Below are 24,794 nucleotides of genomic sequence, written 5' to 3' on the forward strand. Positions count from 1 at the left end.
TTTGTAAAGAGTTATATGCATAATATATAGGCCTTCATTATGTTCTTTTTCTTAAAAAAGCTATTAAATTGTGAGATATGTGTACTTGTATCTTTTGTATCATTTTCTGCTGTTTTTGTCTTTGTTAATAAATCTTGTTAAAAAAAAATACTTGCTAAATTGAACTGATATATTTAAAGGTGCACGTGGATGCTCTGATGTGGTTAACTATGTACAAACGAGAGAAGGGTTTGGGATGTTAGCCAATTCTATTTTCATCTTCAATCCAATTCTATAGAAGAGCGGAAATTTTAAATTAATAATAAAATCAAAAACATCTGCAATTCATTTCAGAAATATGGTTATCTTAATGCAATAAAAAAAAACAGCTCAAAGGGGGATTTGTATATTATTTGTATCTCGTTAGTTGGGCAAATCCACCATCGACGCACTTCGATTAAAAGAATAAGACGATATCTGTAGTAGGATCGTGACTAGAATAAGAGAATATTGTTCACACAAGTCATATGAATGAGCTTAGAAACAGGTCAGGAAAAGTGAATATCAAAATATATGTTTCGAATGTCAAATAGAAAGTGGGACTCAGAGAGGTATGTTTGTTTGACCATTACAGCAAAACTCGTTAAAACGAATTTCAAGGAACGATAGAAAAAACTTTATATAGCCGTAAAACGCTATACGTTTAAAACGAATTCGTATGAAATATTATAGCGAATTCGTTATAAAACAATTAGCTGGTAGTTTTCCAAAATCATAAGTTATAAAATTAGTATTGCCGTCATTTACAAAAATTGTTATTTTCAATGTCAATAAACCATTTCACTTCAAAAATATCCGTATACTCTTTGAATTTGAGTTTTTTATAAATGCAGCTTAAAATTGCATATATCTTCAATGAGATTTGAAATGTAAAATATTTGTTATAAAAAAGGTAAAATATGTTATAATTTTGCCAGCGGGGGTCTTAGATTTACTTCGTTTTCTCCGTTAATTCGTTATAGCCGTGTTCATTATATACAGCAATTTTCTATAGTTTTATATAAAAAATCTGCCTGGACATGAATAATAATAGGTTAAAGCCGTAAATTCGCTATATTCGTGTCCGTTATATTCGAGTATGCTGTAAATTTTTATAAAATATACACAGTTTTCAACCGCTTTTAATACGAATTTTGAGACGATATTTTGATTTTACTACATGTATATACACATGTAGCACCACGATACACTCGATACACGGTTCATTGATGAACTTCAAAATATATTGATTTCAAAATAAGTTCACAGTTGAAAAGAAAAATTCTTTTAATAATCATTTTGGTATGGCCGCCTTTCTTACTGCCCGGTACTTTATAATGACAATGAGTAATACAAACAATGCATTAATTTCAAAGGTATATTTCTTTTAAAAGGGGAAGACTTTCTTTAACTTTGAAACCAATGTGCGAAATTTGAAAAAATCAAATTTATATATCTATTTCATTTAGTTTGTTTCCTGTTTTATTACAAAAAAGGACCAAATCTATATTTCACTGAGTTTGTTGTTAAAATTGTTGTTGCTGCCGTCTGTTAGAAAGATATTACGGTAAATGAATTCATTCTTATTAGATCTTTATTTACTGCATTAACAATATGGTATAAATACAATATCCCTTCATTTCCTAAAATCAACGTTACTGAAATTACTTCAACGTACATGTAACTCAATTTCAAGCGGATGATTTTTGGCTTTAAATGGCTTTTTAATAAACATTCATGTCGTTAAAAAGACCGAGTGTTTAAAGAGTGCCCATTAAATCTACCTTATATTTTTTGAAAAGAATTTCGAGGCTATGAACTTTTGTTGAGAAAAATTCCACTAACATAGCCTTGAAATCTTATACGTTAAAACTCAAACGAACATAAATAATTTATTAGAAAAAAAAGCCAGCACCTACAAAGAGGCAGACGCGCTCTCAGAAGTGCAGTTAAATAATAATAGAAGTCATACAAAACAATTTTCTTGTGTGTGTGTGGGTGGGTGTTCGCGTGGACCCTGAGGTCCACGCAGAAAATATTTAAGCGAGGTTTAACCGGATGCCACGGGGAAAATTCAGCTTGCGCATGAGCTAGCCTGGTTCCTGTGCGTAATGGGTAGCTCAGGGAACCAGGCTAGTACACGTTTATCTGAATCGGGATCGGGATTCCGTGCAATATGCACACATAAGTTCAAAGGCGCTGTAATTGTAAAGTTGTCGGTAAACAGTATAGAAACAAAGTATTCCTTTTAAAGAAATGATTGGCATGTGATATGAACTATCAGTATCATAAAATAAGTTAATGTTATGCCGAAACTACAACATGCATCAAATAGCATAATTTTCAATGTTTTGTTGTTTTCCGAATACACATGTAACTTAACTTTACTTTTATAGTAGGCGAGGCTAGTGAACTTCCCGATTAAATTTTTTAAGCATTTAAGTGTGATTGAATAATTATGTCACTGTATCAAAGTTTAAATCTCAAGAAAAATGCATCAAAATATGAAATATTTAATTTACACAAAGCTGTCACTGCATAGTTAACAAAGTAGTGCGAATCGTAATGTGTGCGCAAATAGTAGAATTCACCGAATGCCTGATACTATACATGCAAACTTCATTCATTGATAGATCATTGTCATTTTAGAAGTATGAATCCTTTAAATTCTGAGATAAAAAGTCAGGGCTATACATACATGTATACGTAATACAAGTTCAACGTACAAATTTAGTGGTTAAAAGCAGAGGGCTAGAGTCGGTGGAATCGGCTTTTACGTTTTCGTTGGAAACACATGCAAATGGTCCACGTATTGTAGTCCTTTTTTAAAGGACAGCAACTTGTTTTTTTTTTTGGTGAGGGCGAGTGAGTGGGGAAACGTCTGATTGCACACACACACGAGAGAGAGAGAGAGAGAGAGAGAGAGAGAGAGAGAGAGAGAGAGAGAGAGAGAGAGAGAGAGAGACTTCGATTGACTTAAAACTCGATTCTTTTCCAACTCTTGCGCACCTTACGATAATACCTGTTGAACAGGTTTTCTATTATATTAACCAATCAAATTGGTATTCTTCACACCAGGTAAACACGTGTTCGATCAAACTCGTGTTGTGATACCTTCAATAAATTCATTTATGTTCTTATTAGTCCCCTACCGGTTTTCACCGAAGGGGACTATAGCTTTCCTCTGCGTCCGTCAGTCCGTCCGTCCGTCCGTCTGTCTGTCCGTCCGTCTGTCTGTCTGTCCCACTTCAGTTTTCCACACTTTTTTCTTTATGCGTTTGAGGAATAATATGAAATTTGCTGAACAGCTTCAAAATGTCAAACTACAGATCAAGTTTACACTTTTGTAGCGTCTGGTTGACATTTTTTCGAGAAAATTAATTTTTTTACATTCCAATTTTTTAATGATCGAGTTCGATATAAACATCATAAAAACACTGCATTAAAAATATTGGGGAATTGCATGAATATAGGCATGAATGACGGATTTCTTCAAGGGAAATTTTCTTGTATAACAGGATTTATCACCTAGGGAAATTGAATTCAAGAGTAATATTACCATTAAAACCTACTATGTTGAAATACCGTCTCTAAAACACTGGCACACTACACTAACACATTGATAGTTAATTATTTTTATGTTTTCTTTCAGATATAATTAAAAAATGGAAGATAATAAAAATTATACACCAAAAGAAAACACAAATAAAAAAAATCCTGAGTCTGACTATGAGGTCAAAGCACAGGAACACTATCAATACGGTAGGCGTTTCCGCAACCTGGCGGTTTTTTCTGGAATTATCATAATCCTACTGCTGATTGGACTTGTAGTAGTGGGTGTAATGAAGAGGGGTGACGGCACTGAGGCTTGTTCATCTGGTCTTAACGTTGATCTCTCAGAACCAGAAGACCCCCCTATATTCCATGATCTAACATCTACAGAAGTCAAAGGCCTGATGGATTTTCTTTTCAAGCAAAATAATCTGAATTTAACGAAACCCGAAAAGATCACAGTGAAATCGTCCTATATCTTCACAGCAGAGCTCCATCTTCCCAACAAAGCAGATGTCGTTTCTTATCTTGCACGTGGGGCTGGACAAAAACCACCAAGACAAGCCCGGGTCATCATATTCCGTGGAGATTTGCAAACTCAAAAGATTATGGAACTAGTCGTGACTCCACTACCTAAACCAACCCATTATACAATATGGAAAGACGATATCCCTTTCCAATATCGACCCATCACGGGTCCCGAGTATGGTAAAGCTGTGGAAAGTATCACAAAGGAAACAGATAACAAGGCCCGGCAGCTTCTACTCAAGAGTTTCGGAGGGACACTCACAAACTGCGGTGATACATGTCTTTCTTATAAATACGTTTCTCCCATGTCTGTTGCAATCAGCGGTCGTAATAGGCGTCTGTTTTGGTTCTGGATGTTCCAGTTTGTAGAATTTTTCATTCTTCATCCTATTGACTTTGCCGTTTTAGTTGATATGGATGACCCTTTGTTTGCAATTGATAAAGTATGGTACAATGATCGCGCTTTCAGTTCCCTTGATGTTTTGATGCAGCAATACAATGATAACAATCTGCCAAAGTTGAAGATTTCATTCCCGGTTATGTCAAAATCACTTTTTTCCACCATGTACAGACGAGGCACAGAAGTTCCAAAGTCATCGCAACTTCCACCAATTTCGATTGAACCCAGTGGAAGACGATACAGCATCAAAGGTCAGCACGTTAAATACATGAACTGGAATTTCGACTTCAGGATGTCTAGTACTCGAGGCCCGCAACTGTACGACATTCGTTTTCAGAACGACAGAATTGTTTATGAAATTGGCCTTCAGGAAATAAGTGTATTTTACTCCGGGAAAACCCCCACACAAATGTTTTCAAATTTCTTTGATACCATGTCTTTAATAGGACCACGGGGTAAAAACTTAGTACCAGGCGTCGATTGCCCTTCTCATGCGACCTTCTTGCCAGCATCCCACGTTATGGAGATTTCCGAACAACAAGTCACTATTCAGAATGCTTTCTGCCTTTTTGAGTTCAACACCGGAATGCCACTTCGAAGGCACCATGCGCCAATGTCATTCCATGGCACCTTTTACGAAGGTCTCCCTAACAGTGTTCTCATTCTTCGTTCGATCCTCACTGTGGTTAATTACAGTTATCTGATAGACTACATCTTCTATCACACTGGCGCTGTCGAAGTTAAAGTAGTCTCAACGGGGTACATTCTAGCTACCCCTTTTACTGCAAACGCCAGTAACTTTGGCTTTCAAGTCAGCGACAATATCAACGGAAACCTACATCATCATATGTTCAGCTTTAAGGTGGACGTGGACATTTACGGTACAGAGAACCGTTACAGAACATTGGATATCTCTACTACAGAATCTGCCAATCAATTCAATTCCGACTCAAACGCAAAATTTACTCAAGGACAGTTTGTGGTTTCTGAAAAGAAGACAGAAAGGGAAGCTGCTTACAAATTTAACTTCGATACTCCTAAGTATCACTTGTTTTATAGCAATCAGAAAAGTAACAAGTTCGGGGTTCCCAAGTCATATAGACTCCTAAATCGAGGAATGAGCAAGCAACTGTTGCCTGAAAATGTGGGTAACGAACCGGCCATGGCCTGGATGCGATATCAGATGGCGGTCACTAAGCGTAAGGAAGACGAGAGAACCAGTAGCACTATTTATAGTTTAATGGATTCTTTATCGCCAGTCGTTAATTTCGAAGAATTCCTTAATGATGACGAAAATATAGTTGATGAGGTAAGATCGTTTTTTTAACGTAAGAATCATCCCATGTACATGATGTGCATATACTAGAATAAAATATGTAAAACAGTTTTCTACATTTATAAGAATTAAAAAGAGTTTTTTTAAATTACAAGTACATGTCCTGTATGTGTTAACAATTTATGGGGATGTCAGTGAGTACTCGACTATCGCTCGGTCTTACCGATCATCGACTAAAATTTTCTTAGTCGGTTACGTGTGAATAGAATTTAAAAATATAATTTTTTTCCTAACACGGCAGTTTAAGGGCTTCATTTATATCAAAAAGAATATAAAAGCATAAAACATCAGAAGTTTTTAGAATGTTTTTTTGTTAGTTTAAGATAAGATGTATGTGTCAGTAGCATTATTTGATTTGAAAAGGACCCACAGTTTCAATTACATGTATATCATCGAGTACTCGACTATCGCTCGACTAGAGCTTCCGATAAATCGAATAAGCCAACCGAGTAAAATTGACATCCCTAATAATTTATCGTTTTGCATTTGCAATGACATTGTAGGATTTGGTTGCCTGGGTGAGTATGGGTGTCCAACACATTCCCCACACAGAAGATCTCCCCGTCACCCACACACCAGGAATGGACCTCAGCTTCTTCTTGTTGCCATACAATTATTTCCCGGAAGACCCAGCGATGGGGTCACGTGACTCTGTCAGGATTGAGCCAAACATTTACAACAATCCAAAAAGTGGTGTTCGAGTTACCGGAATGAAGAGTGAGGATTTACAGTGTAAACCCCCTGTAAACAGTTATCAGCAGGCGGTGGAGGCGGATCCAAGCATTTTGTTTGATACCTCATAAGACCATGTTACCTAAATACTAAAGGTTTTTATATTCAGAAAGAGCGTGTGAATTTATCAACAGCGCATTTACAATATATGAGCGCCATCTTAAATGCACACAAAATAACGTTGCGACAATCAATTAAAAATCAAGTAAATAAACTATTGATATTTGTTAGAAATAATGCAATAAAAACATAATGCAGAATTGATATACATGTATAAACATTTTACATGTTTAATTGGGAACCTTTTCAGACCAGCGCTTTATTTTATGGTTTATATATATTTTCAAATACAGTGCAGACAAATGAATACCGACTCTGTGTTATCTGCCAAATCGAACAAAGTAATATTGTCTTAGTTTTTTATTAAAGAGAAAGTACGGCGCATTTTATCAAAAATCCGTCTTGAAAAATTTTCCGATCGGGTTCGGTATTTTGTATTACTTATGAATGTATAAACTTTCAGAAAATTACAAAATTCTCCATGAAATAAATCTAATCATTTCATTGAAATTAATAATTACGGATAACCTATATATAATAAAATCGCAACGTGTTACGGGTTCAGCCTTCTAAACCAATACTCATGCGTATATACTGTAAACAAAACACAAGCAGGGCTCGCGAAGATGTTTGTCGATAAAAATATGTCATGTTAACTTCTCCCAGGTAATAATTGTTCAAAGTTTTTAAAAATAACCACAATTATTATTTTGTAACTATACATGTATTTTGCGTGTTTATCATAGGAGTTGCTACAACTTAAATCAGAGACATATATATAGTATATGTAGTATATACGTTCTTGCTTACATGTAAAGGGACTTGGACAATGTTTGAGCTTAAAATTCAAAAGTTTATTTTTCCAATTTTAATGTTTAAAATGGTTTATATGGATAGTTTTAATGCTTTTTCAAAATAAGAAAGTCAAATATTAAGTTATAAGCAAGATACAGAGTTTGAAAAATCTTTGTTTTGTAAAAAAACCTCGAGCTTTGTTATGAGTCATATGTGTTTTATTGGAATAAGTCTCGATCAAATGTTGCTTTTTTTGTTTATCATATTATCTGTGAACACATTGAATCAGTTTACCTTGTTTGCCATGGCTCATTTGGTGAAAGAAATGGTAAATACAAACTTTACATTATTTTTTAACAAAATTAATATAAGACTTGAACTTTGATTACATAATAATGATTTCTTACCTCTGTATCTCTTTCATAACTTGACTTCCAACGTTCAAATTTTGGTCAATCATACAAATTAGCAAGTAAACCATATTAAATCAAAGTACTGAAGTACTGACGGGAGTTGATTTTATCGATTATCATTTATTTTAAATCAACGATATGTGATTTTGCATGGCAAGTAGTATCAGTGATCGAAATATTTATGAGAAATGGTATGGACACAGGCCAGATTGAACTCTAGTTTTGTTCATCCATGTGCTCGGCTGTCTCCGTTTATCTCCGACAAGCAAGAGAGACTCTATGTTTTGTCGGATGTTAACGGAGACAGCCGAACGTCTGATTGAACGAGCCTACATTGAACTCTAACGGAGGAATACATACAACTTTAAAAAATATCTAAACTGTTTGTGCCATTTAAATCTCACAAGGTTTAAATAAGTTTTCATGAAAAACAATGTTTCAAAATACATTGTATCGAATTTATCGATTATTTTGTAGAACTAAGTGTTGTTAGCGATATAGATTTGTGCTTAGGTCCAAACACTGTTTCACTTTCGGTTTGCTCGAGTAAGTGCATATGAGAGTTGATTAAAATCAACTCCCAAAAAGAAAAAGAAAATCTTAAACAAAAATCGTGTCCAAGTTCCTTTTTTTTAAAAAATGAGGCCCCTTGAGAGGTTACTTGACATTATACAAATATTGACTGGAGTTGAGGGCAACATTGATTATATTAGCCCCCGAGGGACGAAATATTGCCCGACGCGAAGCGGAGGGCAATATTTTTGTCCCAAGGGGGCTAATATAATCAATGTTGCCCGAAAACACAGTCAACATTTGTTTTGTTATATGAAGAAACAATCCAAAACTAAAGAAAGTAACTGAAACAGATCGCCGTTATTTTCTCAGCTCAACGAAGAATTCATGAATTCAATTTTGTGTAATGTTCATATCCAAAATATCCTCAGCATCAAGCGGTCACTGGTGATATTTCGCCGACCGTAAGAATTAACATACAGATGTTCTACCTGATTTTACTTCACAGTAATTCGCATATCCTTACATCCGTTGATAGTAAACCGTCGCATTGCGCGTCTGTTGTTTACTTGCCTTGACTGGCTGTCTATTATGACGTCACCTTGTTTTGGAGTCGCGAAGAGTTATATACGTCATCGTTTACGAATCAACAAATCAAAGGCGATTATTTGAAATAGAGGGAATGTTCTCTAGATATTATTTCTAGCCGGTTAATATCATAAAAATATTGACCGGTCAATATTTTTCGGACGAGCTAATATTACAAATATTGACTATTTGTCTATATAGAGTTATATAGTGAGAATATACTACTGAATATAACAAATTATTATATGTTCATTTAAAAATAAACCGAAATTAATAAACCATCAATAAATTATCGTGGTAGTGATGATATGTTCCGTTTAGAGTGTAAACCATGATGACTGTAGTCGAACGAAGATCTTATAGTTTTAAGCACGTGTCAATTACTGTCAATCGAACACTGGTCCACGTGGTACAAATAAACGATATACGATTATTCCGGTTTGAACGACCCTTAAATTTCCGGAAGCTCATAATTACGTTATTTAGGTATGTGAAAAGGGTTTGTAAGTATTTTAATTATATTAGACAATTTTATGTACTACATATATTTTACTTAAGGAAGGAGTCTTTTCACACTTCTTATAATAAGAAATTAATGAAATTTTGACACAGTCAAACGGATCATATTAACAAACAATTCTATCAGTTTTATCAAATTTGACCTTTTTGTTTTCGCATAAAGGTCAGGTCAAGGTCACTACCTTTTTCTTCAACGTAAAGGATGATAAAAATAAGTGTAGCTCTTTGTAGTTCTGTAGACATTTGTTCAAGATTTGAAGATTCTATTCTTCAATGAAATGATAGAATATCAGAATGTCTATCAGCTTATACTACTAAATTGGAATAAATACAATGTATTCATACTAAAATTGATATTGCTTAGCCCGCATTTCCTCTAATTTTCTTAAATTTTGAAGGATTTTTGATTATTTTTTATGCTTCCAATAATGAAATATTTCTGGGTTTTTATGTATTATGAAGACTTTTTATAAAGACATAAATTGACAGAAAAGCTAATATTTTGACCATTTAATAAGAGAGAAAATCTAATTTTAGTGATTTTTCACAAAAATCAATGTATAGAAGGGGCGCTTTAAAAAGCTTATAAAAATATAGTTTGATAGGCAAATCATATTTTAAAAACATATTCTGAAACCCAAGTATCATATAATTAATTCACATTAGTAAAAAAAATCCAACATTAATGTTATTGCTTTTAAAATGCTAAAAGATACTCAGTAATCTGCAACAATTCTGAATTGCGAAACATATGATATTTTCCTACGCCAATATTACGCCAAAAATATAGTCCTTGTTAGATTCTAAACATTAATTACTTTTTTCTATGCCAAGTTGTATGATAGTAAAAAAGAGAAAAAATACACTATTTTATTTCCTTTCATCTTGATTTAATGAACAATTAATCAAATTTACGTTTGACAAGTCAAAAATAAAATAAATATAAATAATAATAATTTTTATAGCGCCCTATATAATAACATTATCACTCTAAGGCGCTTTACATGAAATGGACATAAAATGGACATTACAAAACATAAAATGCATAGCTAAAAAACAAAAGGAGAAGTAAATAATATATGTCGACAGATTACAATCATCTATGGTAAAAATTTGGATATAGTAAAAAGTTTGCGCACACATAAATATATATCTTAAAAATTAATCAAAAGCCAGTTTATAAAAATAAGTTTTCAATTGTTTTTTAAAACATTGAACGGATTTGGCTTGACGGATACGCACTGGAAGGCTGTTCCATAAATAGGGAGCAGCAAAGCTAAATTGTCTTTCACCATATGGCTAGTGCGCACCCTAGGTAAAATCAGTGACAAGCTCCCGTCGGATCGTAGAATCCGGTTTATTTTACGGATTGTAACTAATTCCTGTAAGTATTCTGGAGCGAATCCATGAATTGTCAAATAGGTAAAAACAAGAATTTTATATTTCGGACGGAATTCAACAGGAAGCCAATGTAAGTCAGCAAGAATAGGGGTGATATGATCTCGTTTTCTTGTTTTGGTCACAAGTCGAGCTGCGGTATTTTGGATTTTTTGTAATTTATCCATGGAGCCTTTGTTTACGTTAAAAAGTAAACTATTTCCATAGTCGAGTCTTGAAGTTACTAAGGAATTTACCAATGTCTTACAAGCGTCTGTTGAGATAAATCCCCTGATTCTTCCACTGTTTCTGAGATGATAGATACAAGTTTTAATGATGTATGAAACTTGCTTTTCCATGGTAAGAGAACTGTCGAAATGGATGCCTAGATTTCGAACTGATTTTACACTGTTGATGACGCTTTCTCCGACTTTTAATTGTAGGACTGGCACATTTTTAGATTGGAATTTGTTGTAAAAATTATCAATTCGGTTTTGTCCTGGTTTAATTTAAGTAGATTATTTGACATCCAGTTACTTATATCCTGCAAACATTTTTCGAGTCGTAGAAAGTAGTCGTTCCAGTTTTCATGGGTTTTAATTATCATGTAAACTTGGGTGTCGTCAGCATAACAATGATACTTGAAACCGTGGTGACGACATATGTCTCCAATTGGTTTAGAAAAAAGACAATATAATTTTGGTCCTAAGACGGATCCCTGTGGAACACCAAACTGAAGATGGCAAGGGTCTGACGTATCCGATCCAATCACAACACGTTGGTGCCTGTTGGTAAGATATGATTTTATCCAAGCCAGGGATTTTCCATGGATTCCATAAGTTGTCTCTAGCCGTTGAAATAGAATTGTGTGATCTAAAACATCAAAGGCTGCTGAAAGGTCAAGGAGTACCATTACAGCGGACGATTGATTGTCCAAAGCCTCCATGATGTCATGATTAACCCTGAGAAGTGCTGTTTCCGTAGAGTGTTGTTGTCTGTAAGCCGACTGCAAGGAATCCCTTAACAAATTTTTGTCCAGATGTTCGTCGAGACGGTTTGCAACAACTTTTTCCAAAATTTTCGAGATAAAAGGGAGATTAGATACAGGACGATAATTTTTATATACTTCCTTATCCAGACCGGATTTTTTCAGCAATGGTCTCACTAGTGCCTCTTTGAAAACTGATGGTACTTCTGATTGATCGAATGACACATTTATAATGTTAGTAATGAATGGAACCACGGCACTTAAGGTCTTTTTTAAGATCGAAGTTGGGATTGGGTCAAGTTCACATGCCTTGTTAGGTGCTTTGCCAAGAATTGCCCTCACTTCGTCTTCTGTTGTGTGTTGAAAACTCATTAACGGATCGCCACTGAAATGAATATCCACGGACAGCGATGTTTCGGTGTTACTGGTAGTAAGCTTTCTCAGACCATCTCTAATTGTTGCCACTTTATTGATAAAGAATTTAGAAAACTCATTTGCCAACTCCTTATTGGATGTTGAAGACGGTAGAATAGTTTCCTGTTTTTTCCCCATCAGTGACTTGGATAGTTTAAAGAGTTGTCCTTACCACACTCTTCGATCTTTTTGGAAAAATAGTCTTGTTTGGTTTTATACAAGAGTTTTGCTGTCTTGGAGGATGTGTCCCTGAAAATCTGTCTATGAACCTCCAGTCTTGTCTTACGCCATAATCTTTCAGCTCTGAGTCTCTCGCGTTTTGCGTCACGGAGTTCTTCAGAGTACCACTTGGTGTTCGGTCGCAGTAACACAGATTTTTTCGTCAGTGGTGCATGTTTTTCTACAGCATTATGAATCGTGGTGTTGTAATGGTCCACGATTTGAGAAATAGATGAATTATCATTCGGTATATCAAGCGTGATGTCCTTTGATAACTCCCCGAGATCGACATTTTTCCATTTTCGGAAAGTTATTTCCTTCACAGTGTGCTTCGGTTTTCCCAAGGATAACACTGCTTGAATGGAATAATGATCACAAAGAGAGTTTCCGTGTGCATCAAATAAGTTTGGATCATGCACAGAAGGTTCATCTGTAAGCACCGTTGAATCAGATCTTGTTATCAGGAGATCAAGTATATGTCCACGATTATGGGTAGGTGTTGAAACATGTTGAATCAAGTTATGATCTTCTAATGTTTGTAAAAACTTTACTGCATTTGGGCTTTTTTCATCATCGATATGGAAATTAAAATCTCCGGTGATAATGGTTTCATGGGGAATTGTGACAATTTGATCAAGGTAGGAATTCCATTGGTCAAAAAATATGCTGGTTCGTAAATCATTTGATTTTGATGGAGGGGGCCTATAGATGACACTCAGTCTGATGCATGTTTTATCCAGACATAATGAAAAGTCCATGTACTCAAATTGATCGATCTCCAAATCCTTATTAGGAAGGTATTTTATGTCAATTTCTTTTCTAAACAATAAAGCAATACCACCTCCCCGTCGATTTTCTCTGTTGAGATGAAGGAAGTCATAGCTTGTTGGTATAAGCTCTTGTTTTATGACATCGTCAAAAGTCGAACCTAACCAGGTTTCAGTCATTGCAAAAATATCCACTTTGTTTGAAACGACGTAGTCACTAATCGAGAGAGCCTTGTTCTTAATCGACCGACAATTTAGAACACCAAACACAAGATTGTGTTTGCGTTGCGTTGGTATTAGTGACTGAAAATTGATTTTTTTCAAAATTCTAAGTTTTTTATCAGAACATATTCGCCTTTCAAAATTTGATGATCTACTATGCTTTTTTAAGACTTTTTCTTTGTGTGTAGTTTCACCTCCAGATTTTAAAAAGCCTTCGATATTCACAAGTGGTAACTTAATGAGGTTATTGATATTAACACCTTGCTGTATGTAACAAGTTAGGTTTTGGTCTCTGCAATTCTTACTTGTGAAAACGCGAATTTCTCTCTGACCACGTATTCCTGCTCTGGTTCCGCGTCTGGTCCTCCGTAGTGTCACATTACACAGGTGAATTACCTGGCCGATTTTCTGTAATGACTGACTGACCATAGACTTCAGACTGCACGAAATGGCCATTATGGTTAGGCTGCCAAATTTACACTCACAAGTCACATATTTACTGGTGTACGTTCACAAACATATTAATATTAGACTCCACTAATTCACATATCAGAATATAACGTATTGTTATATTCAGTAGTATATTCTCACTATATAACTCTATATAGACGAATAGTCAATAAAGTAATATTAGCTAGTCCGAAAAATATTGACTGGTCAATATTTTTTTGATATTGACCGGCTAGGAATAATATCCAGAGAACATTCCCTCTATTTCAAATAATCGCCTCTGATTTGAGGATTCGTAAATTATGACGTAAATAACTCTTCGCGACTCCAAAAACAAGGTGACGTCATAATAGACAGTCAGTCAAGGCAAGTAAACAACGGACGTGCAATGCGACGGTTTGCTGTCATAACGGATGTAAGGATTTGCGAATTACTGTGAAGTAAAATCAGGTAGAACATCTGAATGTTAATTCTTACGGTCGACGGAATATCACTAGTGACCGTTTGATGTTGAAGGTATTTTGGAAATGAACTTTGCACAAAATTGAATTCGTGAATTCTTTGTTGAGCTGAGATAATTACGACGACCTGTTTTCAATTACTTTATTAAATTTTGGTTTGTTTTTTCATACGACAAAACAAATGTTGACTGTGTTTTCGGGCAACATTGATTATATTAGCCCCCTTGAGACGAAAATATTGCCCTCCGCTTCGCGTCGGGCAATATTTCGTCCCTCGGGGGCTAATATAATCAATGTTGCCCTCAACCCCAGTCAATATTTGTATAATATACACAGAATTCCGCCTTAACTGAGCACTGTTATGGGAGCTGCCGATTACCGGCGCTAACCGTACAACAAACCGGAAAAGACTTCTTCCTTAATTACAAACACAATTGTTTTCCCAATCATACTAGCGGTAATTTACCGACAGTGTTACTGAATATGATCTTACAATAATATTTTAAACAGGGATCTGACCAGGTGTCCAGGACATTAAATAATAAATGGAATACTGAATCTTTGAAGATGAGGAGTACATGAATCTAACACCGTAAAGGGTAGAATCTGTGGGTACTGAATTTGGCGGGACTTGCGTGTATATAGTGAATAAAGTTGGTAACGCATGCATATTAATGACTTAAAAGTCATCTGTCATTGGTGAATTAGACATATAAGAAAAACCATGTTACTTATCACAACATTCACACCTGCACTCATTCATATATACAACAATGCGTTTTATCAGCAACGCGCGCTGATGAACATTAAATCATTAAATAAATATATATGAATTATGAATCTCCCCTGCTAAGGAAAATGTCTCCTGACATTTTTTTTACAATTATTTAATGATAATTTATAAAATTGCAAAATTACACGCTATTTGATCAAAGTTACACCTGAAATCAGACTTTATAAAACTGAAATCAAACTCTATTTGACAATCTCTCCTGAATACACTACACAAAATACACAGGAGTTATTTAATGACTCAGCCACTCACCATACCTATTTGGTGGCCTACTCTGTCTGGTAGACCTTCGCAGAATTGGTGATTCTCTCGCAGAAAAAGAGTCAACAGACACATTACGATTTATCGTTGAAGGACTGTAAGAATTACCTGCATCAAATATGGACCTAGGAGTTTTTGAGAATACATAGAACTAAGGGGTGAATACCTGACAATACCTGGTGCAACATTTACCCGTCTCTGAGGTATAAAATAAACGTTACAACCATCAGATGATCAAGAATCTGAATCCTCTGACTCAGACTCAGAACTAGATTGAAAAGAAGCAATATCATCAACCCTAGAAGATTTGCATATGAGGTTCTCTGGTTGTTGGCACGCTTTGGATTGATTACTGTGTTTGGGCAAAGTTGGGCTAGGTTTGCTGTGATCAGATAATTTGGGAATATATAAAATGGGTAGTAGCATAGTTCTATGCAATGTCTTAGTTTTTTCATTCCCAAACTCTTTCCTAACCTAAAACACTGGGATGTCGGAATTGGGCTGATTTATAACTTTATATGTATCTCTGGCCCACTTATCTGCCAGTTTGTTTTTCCCTTTAAACGAACATTTCTAATGAGAACACGGTCTCCGACAAGAACGGTACCCTTCCTTACCTTGGAGTCTTAGTGCGATTTATAGCGGTGAGCAATTTTATCTGCTTCACGAGAAGCTATCATGTATGAGAAATCTAACCGCTTTTGGAGTTATTTTGCATAGTTGTCATGACAACGCATTTGTTCCGTGTCAGAGTCTAACCTGAGGTAGGCATCGATTGCCAGACGTGGATGCCTGCCAAATATGAGATAAAATGGCGTATATCCTTACTATCATGCCTTTTAGCGTTGTATGCATGCACAAGAGTACTTACATACGCTTTTCAATCTTCTTTTTGCTTATCTTCTAGAGTACCTAGCATTTTTATTGAAGTTTGGTTGAATCTTTCAACCATCCCGTTCCCCATCGGCTGATAGGACGTCGTTCGTGATTGCTGCACTCCTGCTAGTCTACACAGGTCCTTAGTACCTTGATCACTATAATTAATGCAGCAACGCGCCAATCGATCCACCATCAGAACAATGCTGATTTAAATGTCTTCTCTCTCTGATATGAATAAACACAATCCAAGAAGGTTCAGTCTGATTTTTCCAGATTTCGATTATTTATAGGCATTTAAAAATCCTCATATTTTTAAACTGTATGCTAATTTTGGTAAATTTAAGCGTGCGTATAAATCAGAAGAAGTATACATCAGTGCTTAACTACTAGAGGGAAAAGGAATTTGGTGATATTTTCAACATAAAACGGCACTGAAAAAGGGCCCATTCTCTATAGCTTAAGTGCAATTGTTCTTTATTATATAGTTCTTTAGTGCATATGATATTGTTAATATTGCAAGGAATCTTAAAGCTAAACGAGATGTGTTTTTTTAGTCCCCCATTTTGGTAAGATCAGTAAGACAAGAAATTTATTCAATCATCTACATGTATATGATCTTTTTTGTTCAAAGTAATTTTTAGTTTTGCCCCAGCGGAAATGATTGAACAATATTGTATAGTTGTCCACGATCCTCTTAGCAACTCATTTTTTTTTAATATAGATAGAATATTAGATAGTTCTGCGACCCTAATCTCGTTTACTCATCAAATTTATGGTTCAGAAAAACAGGATAACACAGGCTTATTGCTGCTTTTTATTAATACTTTCTTTCTTTTAAATTTTGGATGTTTTTTTTTTATTAAGGAGTGAATTCATTATTTATTTGTTTTATACGATATAAAAATGGTCTGGGGCAGTTTACGCTTTATAAGCCGCGAAGGGGTTTACAAAAAAGCGTTAACTGTTTAAAACCATTTGATATCGTATAGAACTAATAAATATTGAATTCATTGCCGATAATTAAATTTTTTTACTATACATTTAAAAAAAAATGTCATTTGACCTTTAAAATGACGTAAAATTGTACAAAATACGTTTTTGACGTTAGTCTTACTATGACGTATGCGACATTCTTTATACGATGTAAATTAATTTTGTGGCCATTCAGAGAGCGCGTTACAACCAGAACTAAATAATTTGTATATAATTGCTAAATTTAGAAATAAAAAACAAACAATGTTAAAGACACAAAATAATTTGAAACAGGTAGTACTGAATGGTAAATTTCTTTTTCTCCATATAAAATCTCTCTCTCTCTCTCTCTCTCTCTCTCTCTCTCTAATGATGTGTAACACTTGCGTACTTGCGTATAGGCAGCTACGCGCCTGATTTAAGAAATGTTTTCAGTTTTTGATGTATAGATCTATCGGGATATAAAAACGTGTTGGTCACGTGATCAAATCTCATAAAGCCCGAAGGGCTTGATAAAAGATTTCCTCGGACATTATACAGTCATTCCAATTTCGTTTACGGAACAAAACGGGCAGAGAAGCAGAAGGATTCAAATTTGACCGTAAATGGACTAGACACGAAAGTTTATTTTCTGCAATATTAAAAATCATAGTGTCTGAAATTTTTAATCGTGCTGAGACAATCATCAATTCCCATGTGTTATTCATGTGGGAGAAGCTGCGAAAATAGAAGATCATGATTGTCCATTACTTGTACAGGTGGTCTTCGAGTTTTCTGTTTAGATGCAATATTGTTCTTTCATACCAAAAACCCAAAGTGAGAAATTTCGTCTGTATGTATAGCTATATTGAATACAATTGATGTTCTACAACTTTCTATGAACTTTTAACAAAGAAAAACCATGTGTATGCATTCCCACACTACTGCACTATTTATTATGGTGTTCCTTTGTATGACTATGAAGCCACTTAGTTCGACATTCTCGCTTTCGCCTATCGGGCAAAGATGCGAGAGTGCGAAGTTGCAAAGGGAAAAGTTCGAAGGTGCGAGGACAAAGGAGTTGAAGTGCGAAGATATGACGGCAAAGAGTGAAGAAGCGAAGGTGCGCAGTTGCAAAGGCAAAGAAGCGATACTTCTATATCGCTTATTTGCTTCGCAACTGTGTACTTTCGTCGTCGCACCTTCACACTTTCGCCTTCACATTTTTTTCTCTACATAATTTGATGCAGGTACCGTACTTGTCCGAGATTTGCCGAAGGTGCTATGGTGTTATTGCGCTAAATGCAGTGTGGCGGCCATCTTGCCTACTATAAATTAAAGTTCAGTATTATTTTACCGGGTTATGTCATACCGGGTATCTTTTTACAGTGCTGGATAAGCCTTATTATTATGTACTCCATATAAAATGTAATGCCCGCTCTAATGGGCGTGTGTCTTTCCAGACTTCTGTCACTGTCCAGTGTGAATCTGCCCAAATGGTTCAATGCTATGGTTTAAACAATAAAAGAAAGAAGAATTTTATTATAGGGCAAAGTCTTTAAATTCTTAAAAAATGACGATAAAGAGCTCTATACACATTTGAAGGCGAAAACAAAGAGCGAAGGTGCAACAGTAAGAGTTCGAAGGCGAAGAAGCGATAACAGTATCACAACTTTGCACTTTCGCCCTTGCATCTTCACGCATCGTCGTACCGTCGCACTCTACATCCTCGCCTAAAACTCAAAAAAGGTCGAAACTGGAACATCATACTTTTTATATTGACATACACTACTGAAACATAGTCAAATGTTGACACACTTTCAAAGAATTTCTCCACTGCTACAGCTGGACTTGACAATATTCTGAAAGGTGTTTATGACAGTCCAGTGTTTCTGAAATGAGAATGAATGCAACGTGAGAGAAAGTTGAAATGTACAAGTAGATTTCAAGATCCCAGTTCAATCCAAGACTACGCCGACTTTGTTCTGACGACTATTCTCCAATTTCTGTATCAATTCTTCGAAAGCTAAGTTAGTCATGAAAACACTCTTAGCAAGGTGAATTTATCCCAGACCTTGATAACACAATTCGTCGTTTTGAAAAAGGTCAATGGTCCACTCTTCAGTAAAACTGAGACAATGGCGTCCGCAACATAAAAGGGATCTAAGATGTCTTCTATAATAATAAAAGCGTAACTAGTGACGCTTGCCTGGCAGGTTATGGTATGCTATTAAATAATTATATGCACTCTTTCTCGATATTCACTAATGCACATGTCATATCTTTTTCAAAGTTAATGCCTCTATAACATTGCATTCTGAGGAGGTTCTGATATGGTCTTTCCTGACTGCAAGTGAGGGAAACATCTTCAATTTGTCAGCAATAATCCCAATCTGTTCAGAGTGAAAGCGAAAACGAATTAGAAATCCTTTTAAGCTATGTTTAAGATCAAGTCTTGACAACAACCCACTATTTATTAAGGTCCATTCGAATACTGCGAAGAGGTTGAACACATATCCTGCTGTCCAAGCTTGTGAGGATGGAATACTGTAGATTCCTTATTTTACGCGAGTACTTAATTCCGCGATTCAACGATTTACCATCAAATCGCGAGAACATAAAATCGCGAATGCCGAAATTTTATCTTACTTTCATGTTGTTTACCTGTTTCCCAAAATTAAAAGCGAGATTTTAAAATTTGCGAGACGGACTTCTCGCGATTTTACGCGGATATTAATTCCTCGCGTTTAATTAGGAATTTACAGTATACTAACCATTTGAAGATAGTAACATTCATCTCCAGATTACAGTGATTTTGTTTTTTATTTAGTAAAACACAGTTTCATCGATATTCTTGGACATCACGTTCCATGGACTAGTGAAAATGACATGCCGTTTCAAGGATACATTTATTCCTGACAAATGATTTAACAGTATGTTATTTGATATTGCATTCCAATGAACTGCTTGGTAGTGTCCTTTCTGATATATTTCATTTTATCAAATCAAATATATCAGAAAGGACAGTAGTTTAATGCGACGAGCACAAATTGGACGCAGTGTACACAAATGTTAAGTTTCATTCTCGTTTAGTTTTGCCTTCATTAAGCGTGATGATTGGCTATTCTAAACCGAATGTTCAAATGATGTTTTGGTTTAATCTTCATGAAGACATCAGATGAAAAAATCGTAGCTTAGGACATGAGATACAAGAGGCGAAGAGCAAATTCGGACACCTAAGTATGTACGAAAATACTTCATAAACACCGCTTCAAATGGAAAGAAGGATCTCGGCGTTCTTTACCTGTTCTCCTAATTGCAGATAAGTCCAGGGATTCGTTTAAAAGAGTAAATTAAACTAAAAATTTGAATCCGTCATGTTATGTGCTATTCTTGAAAAATATGTCATTTTGTATTCCTGTGTGTTTTGAAAGCTTCTTTCTAGAATTGGTTTACTTTGGAGGTCTGATAATCATTCACTTTTAACTTCTAATAGTATTGAAGAATTCTTGAATTTTATTATCACTTTTGAATGTAGTACGACAGAATGTCAACAAGTGTTATGCACTCTTTTATGCACTCTATATGAATGATAATATACGTGTTCGATGTGCACATGAAATAAGGCAGCCATACATTTTTATACATACAATACGGATACCTTGAAAATGATTTTATAGAATGTACTCTAATTCATTTTCTTTTATTTGTAATTACCTTTAATGATATTTCTTCTTACAAGCAAGTTTTTAATTGCTATGTTCAAATCATGCATTTAGCAGTTTAGAAGTCCGTGCCAGCTAGAAGTCCGTGTCACCTGAATGCCTCAATCTGAAAGCAACCGACTGCAACCTTCTCGACCGGTATACATTTATATACCCCAGTGGAAACTGAGGAAAGATCGAAACTTATATAGCGACCAGATATTTTTATGAATTCATGCCAGCATTAAGGAGAGTTGGTGACAGCGGATCGGAACTTAATCATAAAAACGTAGTAAGAATTAAACAGTTTGAATAGTATTTCATGAATATTGTGTTTAAGAACCTCCATGCGAAGATTAGTCTCTTTGAAAGCAGTTAAATTACTTTTTAATCAATCAAATTGATTACAAAAAGGTCGCTCATACTCTTCTTTTTTTTACCAAACATATTATCAGCAAACTGGTGAAAACGTTAATGAACGGAAAAAGGGGAAAGCTTTGCTGTAAATTGAGTACAGAGTCATGATATTGAAAAGCAACAAAGTGAAACAATGTATAATGCAAAATCTTCTTTAAGTCAAATCAGTTGGTATAACAAGTTAGAGAGCTTAATTGTACATACATTATAGTACATAAATTAAACAAAAAGCACTATAATGATATTTTTATACTGACTGACACGTTGTATCAGGTCTGATTTTCTAGTCTACTTTTGCTAAGATATTTACGAGAATAAAGTTGGCAGTAAATGCTTGAATTAAATGAATTAGAGTGTTTATGTTTTTACACCAACGCAATGGATTTGACTAAAAATAAGTTTGAAAAAGAATTACAAAATCACAGTTTACAAAGAATCAAGGGTTTAAGAAGAAAAATCATACAACTTGAGGTCTGCATAGTTTAATCCATAAAGCTTTATGTTGATAAGCTATTATAATTTACGCACAGTGTATACTCGTTTTCGGTCATAAGCAATATTGACCTACAAAATTGCAGGTAATAAATATCAGGTAATAATCAACCGTTCTTTGATCACTGATCTTTTTTCCTTTTTTAGTGGAGGATCCAGGAATTATTAGGTTAGATTTTTTTTCACGAATCCAAGGATCAATGTGTTGTTTAACTTCCTGTCTTTTCATATTGTCACATTCATTCATTTTAACTATACATACTGATAAAAAAACTTTCATTCAACTACCAAAACAGGAATGATTAATAAGAAAAGAACTACTTAAGATAAATAATTTACTGTGTAGTAGTTTTATTAAGTTCAGTGTTACTAGTTCCATTGAGACACACGTCCACAACATGATGGAATATATATGGTACAAAGAATAATGTTTTTTAATTAAACCAATTTATATTCTTAGGTAAACCAAATCACGTGTTAAGACAGTTTGTTTACTTGTTTACATGTCACGAATCGTGTTAAGGATAAGTTTCATGATCTCATTTTGGTAATGATATAAAGGTTATGTATAATCCTGTGTATATAAACAGGCATATTTTATTTACTCATAATATTGAATTTTCTTTATTATACCTGTATTGAACTCAGCCACAAAGAGGTTGTCTTTGGTGTCCACACACAAACTTAATGGCCACTGTAAATCACAGTTGTCAATGTATCGAAGGAACTGTCCGTCCTGGTCCAGGATGTGGATACAGTTGTTGAAGCAGTCTGCAATCAGGATCCTACTCTGGCTGTCTGTAGTGATTCCGGCTGGTTCGAAAGCTGGTTTGGTTAAAGAGAGAGGAATCGTGTAGGTAAATCGGAGTTTTCCAGCCTGATTAACCACCACTACTGCTCGGGCTCCTATGTCTGACACACATATATCTAAGTTCGTGTTCTCACAAATATATTTAGTCTTAACAAATATGCTATACATATTAGTAAATTCAGCAAATGAATAAAGAGGCTGTCCTTTTTCATTGTGCTGAATAGTTTGTACCTCTGTGGAGCCATAGTAACGCACTACTTTTGTTTGTTTCTCATCATAATTGTCCATGACAACCAGGAAGTAATCAGAGGCAGTACAACAGAAATTTCGAGGTTTCCATTCCTGTATTCTGATTACTGTTTGTATCTGTGTATCTTTCACGATGCTCACAGATCTATCATGAAAATCAGCATAGGCTAAATCCCCACTCATCGTCACTGCTATGTCCTCTTGACAGTTACCATACATAACACTGATTGACTTTACTTGTTCTCTTTGAAGATTGAAGAGTCTAATCATATTATTTGCACCACATGTCCATATTACGTCATTGCTCTGACAGTGCACGCTGCCAATTCTCTTAGAACGTCCATATACAGTGTTTATATCTGTCAACACCCTCGGTCCGTTAGTGAACGTCTTTTGTTGTAGAGACAACTTGGCGCATGCGGCATCAATTGTGTAACCATGTTCTTCTGTTTTGATAGATGACGCTGACAGAGAATCGAAAGGTTTAAAAAACTGGTCCAGATCTGTGCTCAGTATAAGAGGGGTAAAACTTGGAAAGAAAACCGTGAGTTTAGGCGGCAATCTTCTAAATTCAGTATTCCTGGATTCGTAGCCAGAGACAAGACTGATATCATTAGAGTACAATAATTTTTTCAGGTTGGCAATGCTCTCCGTGATTTCAGAAATGATGCGTACTATTTCATTTTTTTGTTTATTTAGGACAGCCAGGTGTTTGGAGCCTATTTCGCTTGGGTTAGATTTTAGGCATTTCATAACAATGTCTTTGTCTATGTGCAACTCTTCTCCATATTCATTGATTGTTGTTCTTAATTTTTGGGAGTTTTCATTCAGATAAGCTTTTTGAGCTTTTATTTTGAGACAATCTCATAATATTTCGGCAAAATAGATTTTTCCAAATCTTGTAAATCTTTCTGCAATACATGTTTTTTGCTTTCTATACTTTCCGAAATCTCCACTACATTATGATGTTGATGTCCTTTAGAGGAAACACAGAGTGTACAGATGGGAAAGTAGCAATATTCACAGTAACTTTCACAAAAGTTTGATGAATGGTTTTGACATTTAGGAATATTCCTCTGGTACTTGAATGGCACCACTATGTGTTCTTTGGTTTTATCAGATAGATGATGACTCTCACAGGCTTTACACATATGTATGTTACAAATGACACAGTGCAAAAGAGGAACCGATATCTCGCAGAGATGGCACCGTATCACATCTTGGAGGCTGGACTCAGGGTCCATTATAAGACAGTTTTTACACAGCTATAGAAATCCTGAAATTGCAAGAATAGTATTTCTCGGATTAGTATGTATACGTTTTCCAGAATAAGTTAGCTTGGTGACTTATTCTAAGATAAGTATAGCATAACACTTTTAAAATTGTGATTTTTACTTCACTTTTTATAACATAAAGGCAACGTTTGTGACGTACAAAGGTGTTTACATAAGTCTGCTAAATTATTTTGATAATGGTTATATGTTAACAATAAATCTTCATTATAAAATTTAGTTATATATTGGCTTTAGGAGAGTTTATAGCTGTTTCACATCTTTTAAAACATTAATTGTATTGATAAAATCGCTGATTCTTGATCTGTCTTATATTAGTGATCTTTCGTTCAATCTTAATTATAATGTTTTAACGTCTATTTGAAAAAGAGGTGATAAATTGTTGTTCCTTGTTATCATTTAAATTCATTTTTACTGGCATCTTGTAAAGAAATTATTATTAAAATCAATAACAACAAACCTTAATCCAACATGTCGAGTCCAGGAAGAATAAGTATACTTCCTGGCCCATTGTTGTCCGTGACAAAATGCGTGTTTTCGCTTAGTTGTCAAGTAAGTATTGCGTATTACTTTTTTCTTGGCGTGAAGCAGAT

General features: G+C 35.0%; 3 protein-coding genes across 4 annotated transcripts; 1 reads left to right on the plus strand and 2 right to left on the minus strand.

Moving 5' to 3' along the window:
- The first annotated feature begins 441 nt into the window (after positions 1 to 441).
- On the plus strand, positions 442 to 6,933 carry LOC105336069 (putative amine oxidase [copper-containing]). The gene is made up of 3 exons (XM_011440251.3): positions 442 to 590; positions 3,671 to 5,807; positions 6,338 to 6,933. Exons 2-3 carry the CDS (start codon positions 3,684 to 3,686, stop codon positions 6,635 to 6,637), a joined length of 2,424 nt encoding a protein of 807 aa, XP_011438553.3. The 5' UTR covers positions 442 to 590; positions 3,671 to 3,683; the 3' UTR covers positions 6,638 to 6,933.
- Positions 6,934 to 12,370: 5,437 nt separating this feature from the next.
- On the minus strand, positions 12,371 to 13,999 carry LOC136272013 (uncharacterized). Its single transcript, XM_066072677.1, has one exon. The coding sequence runs from the start codon at positions 13,895 to 13,897 to the stop codon at positions 12,371 to 12,373; it is 1,527 nt and encodes a 508-aa protein (XP_065928749.1). The 5' UTR covers positions 13,898 to 13,999.
- Positions 14,000 to 17,981: 3,982 nt separating this feature from the next.
- Positions 17,982 to 24,794, minus strand: LOC105335645 (tripartite motif-containing protein 2). 2 transcript variants are annotated; one of them, XM_020070356.3, is made up of 3 exons: positions 24,662 to 24,794; positions 22,483 to 24,185; positions 17,982 to 19,629 (listed from the first exon to the last, which is right to left on the minus strand). In XM_020070356.3, exons 2-3 carry the CDS (start codon positions 23,660 to 23,662, stop codon positions 19,613 to 19,615), a joined length of 1,197 nt encoding a protein of 398 aa, XP_019925915.3. In that variant the 5' UTR covers positions 23,663 to 24,185; positions 24,662 to 24,794; the 3' UTR covers positions 17,982 to 19,612. The 2 variants fall into 2 exon arrangements, with proteins under 2 accessions (XP_019925915.3, XP_011437930.3); XM_011439628.4 differs by lacking the exon at positions 17,982 to 19,629 and having other exon boundaries at positions 21,648 to 24,185.

Source organism: Magallana gigas, chromosome 10, assembly GCF_963853765.1.
Source record: "Magallana gigas chromosome 10, xbMagGiga1.1, whole genome shotgun sequence".
NCBI classification, from domain to species: domain Eukaryota; kingdom Metazoa; phylum Mollusca; class Bivalvia; order Ostreida; family Ostreidae; genus Magallana; species Magallana gigas.

Bases quoted from the DNA above. Each gene is read 5' to 3' on its own strand.
- LOC105336069 (XM_011440251.3), top strand. From the start codon at position 3,684: ATGGAAGATAATAAAAATTATACACCAAAAGAAAACACAAATAAAAAA. The intron at 5,808-6,337 runs GTAAGATCGTTT...ATGACATTGTAG, and splicing joins ACGAAAATATAGTTGATGAG to GATTTGGTTGCCTGGGTGAG.
- LOC136272013 (XM_066072677.1), bottom strand. From the start codon at position 13,897: ATGGCCATTTCGTGCAGTCTGAAGTCTATGGTCAGTCAGTCATTACAG.
- LOC105335645 (XM_011439628.4), bottom strand. From the start codon at position 23,662: ATGAAATGCCTAAAATCTAACCCAAGCGAAATAGGCTCCAAACACCTG.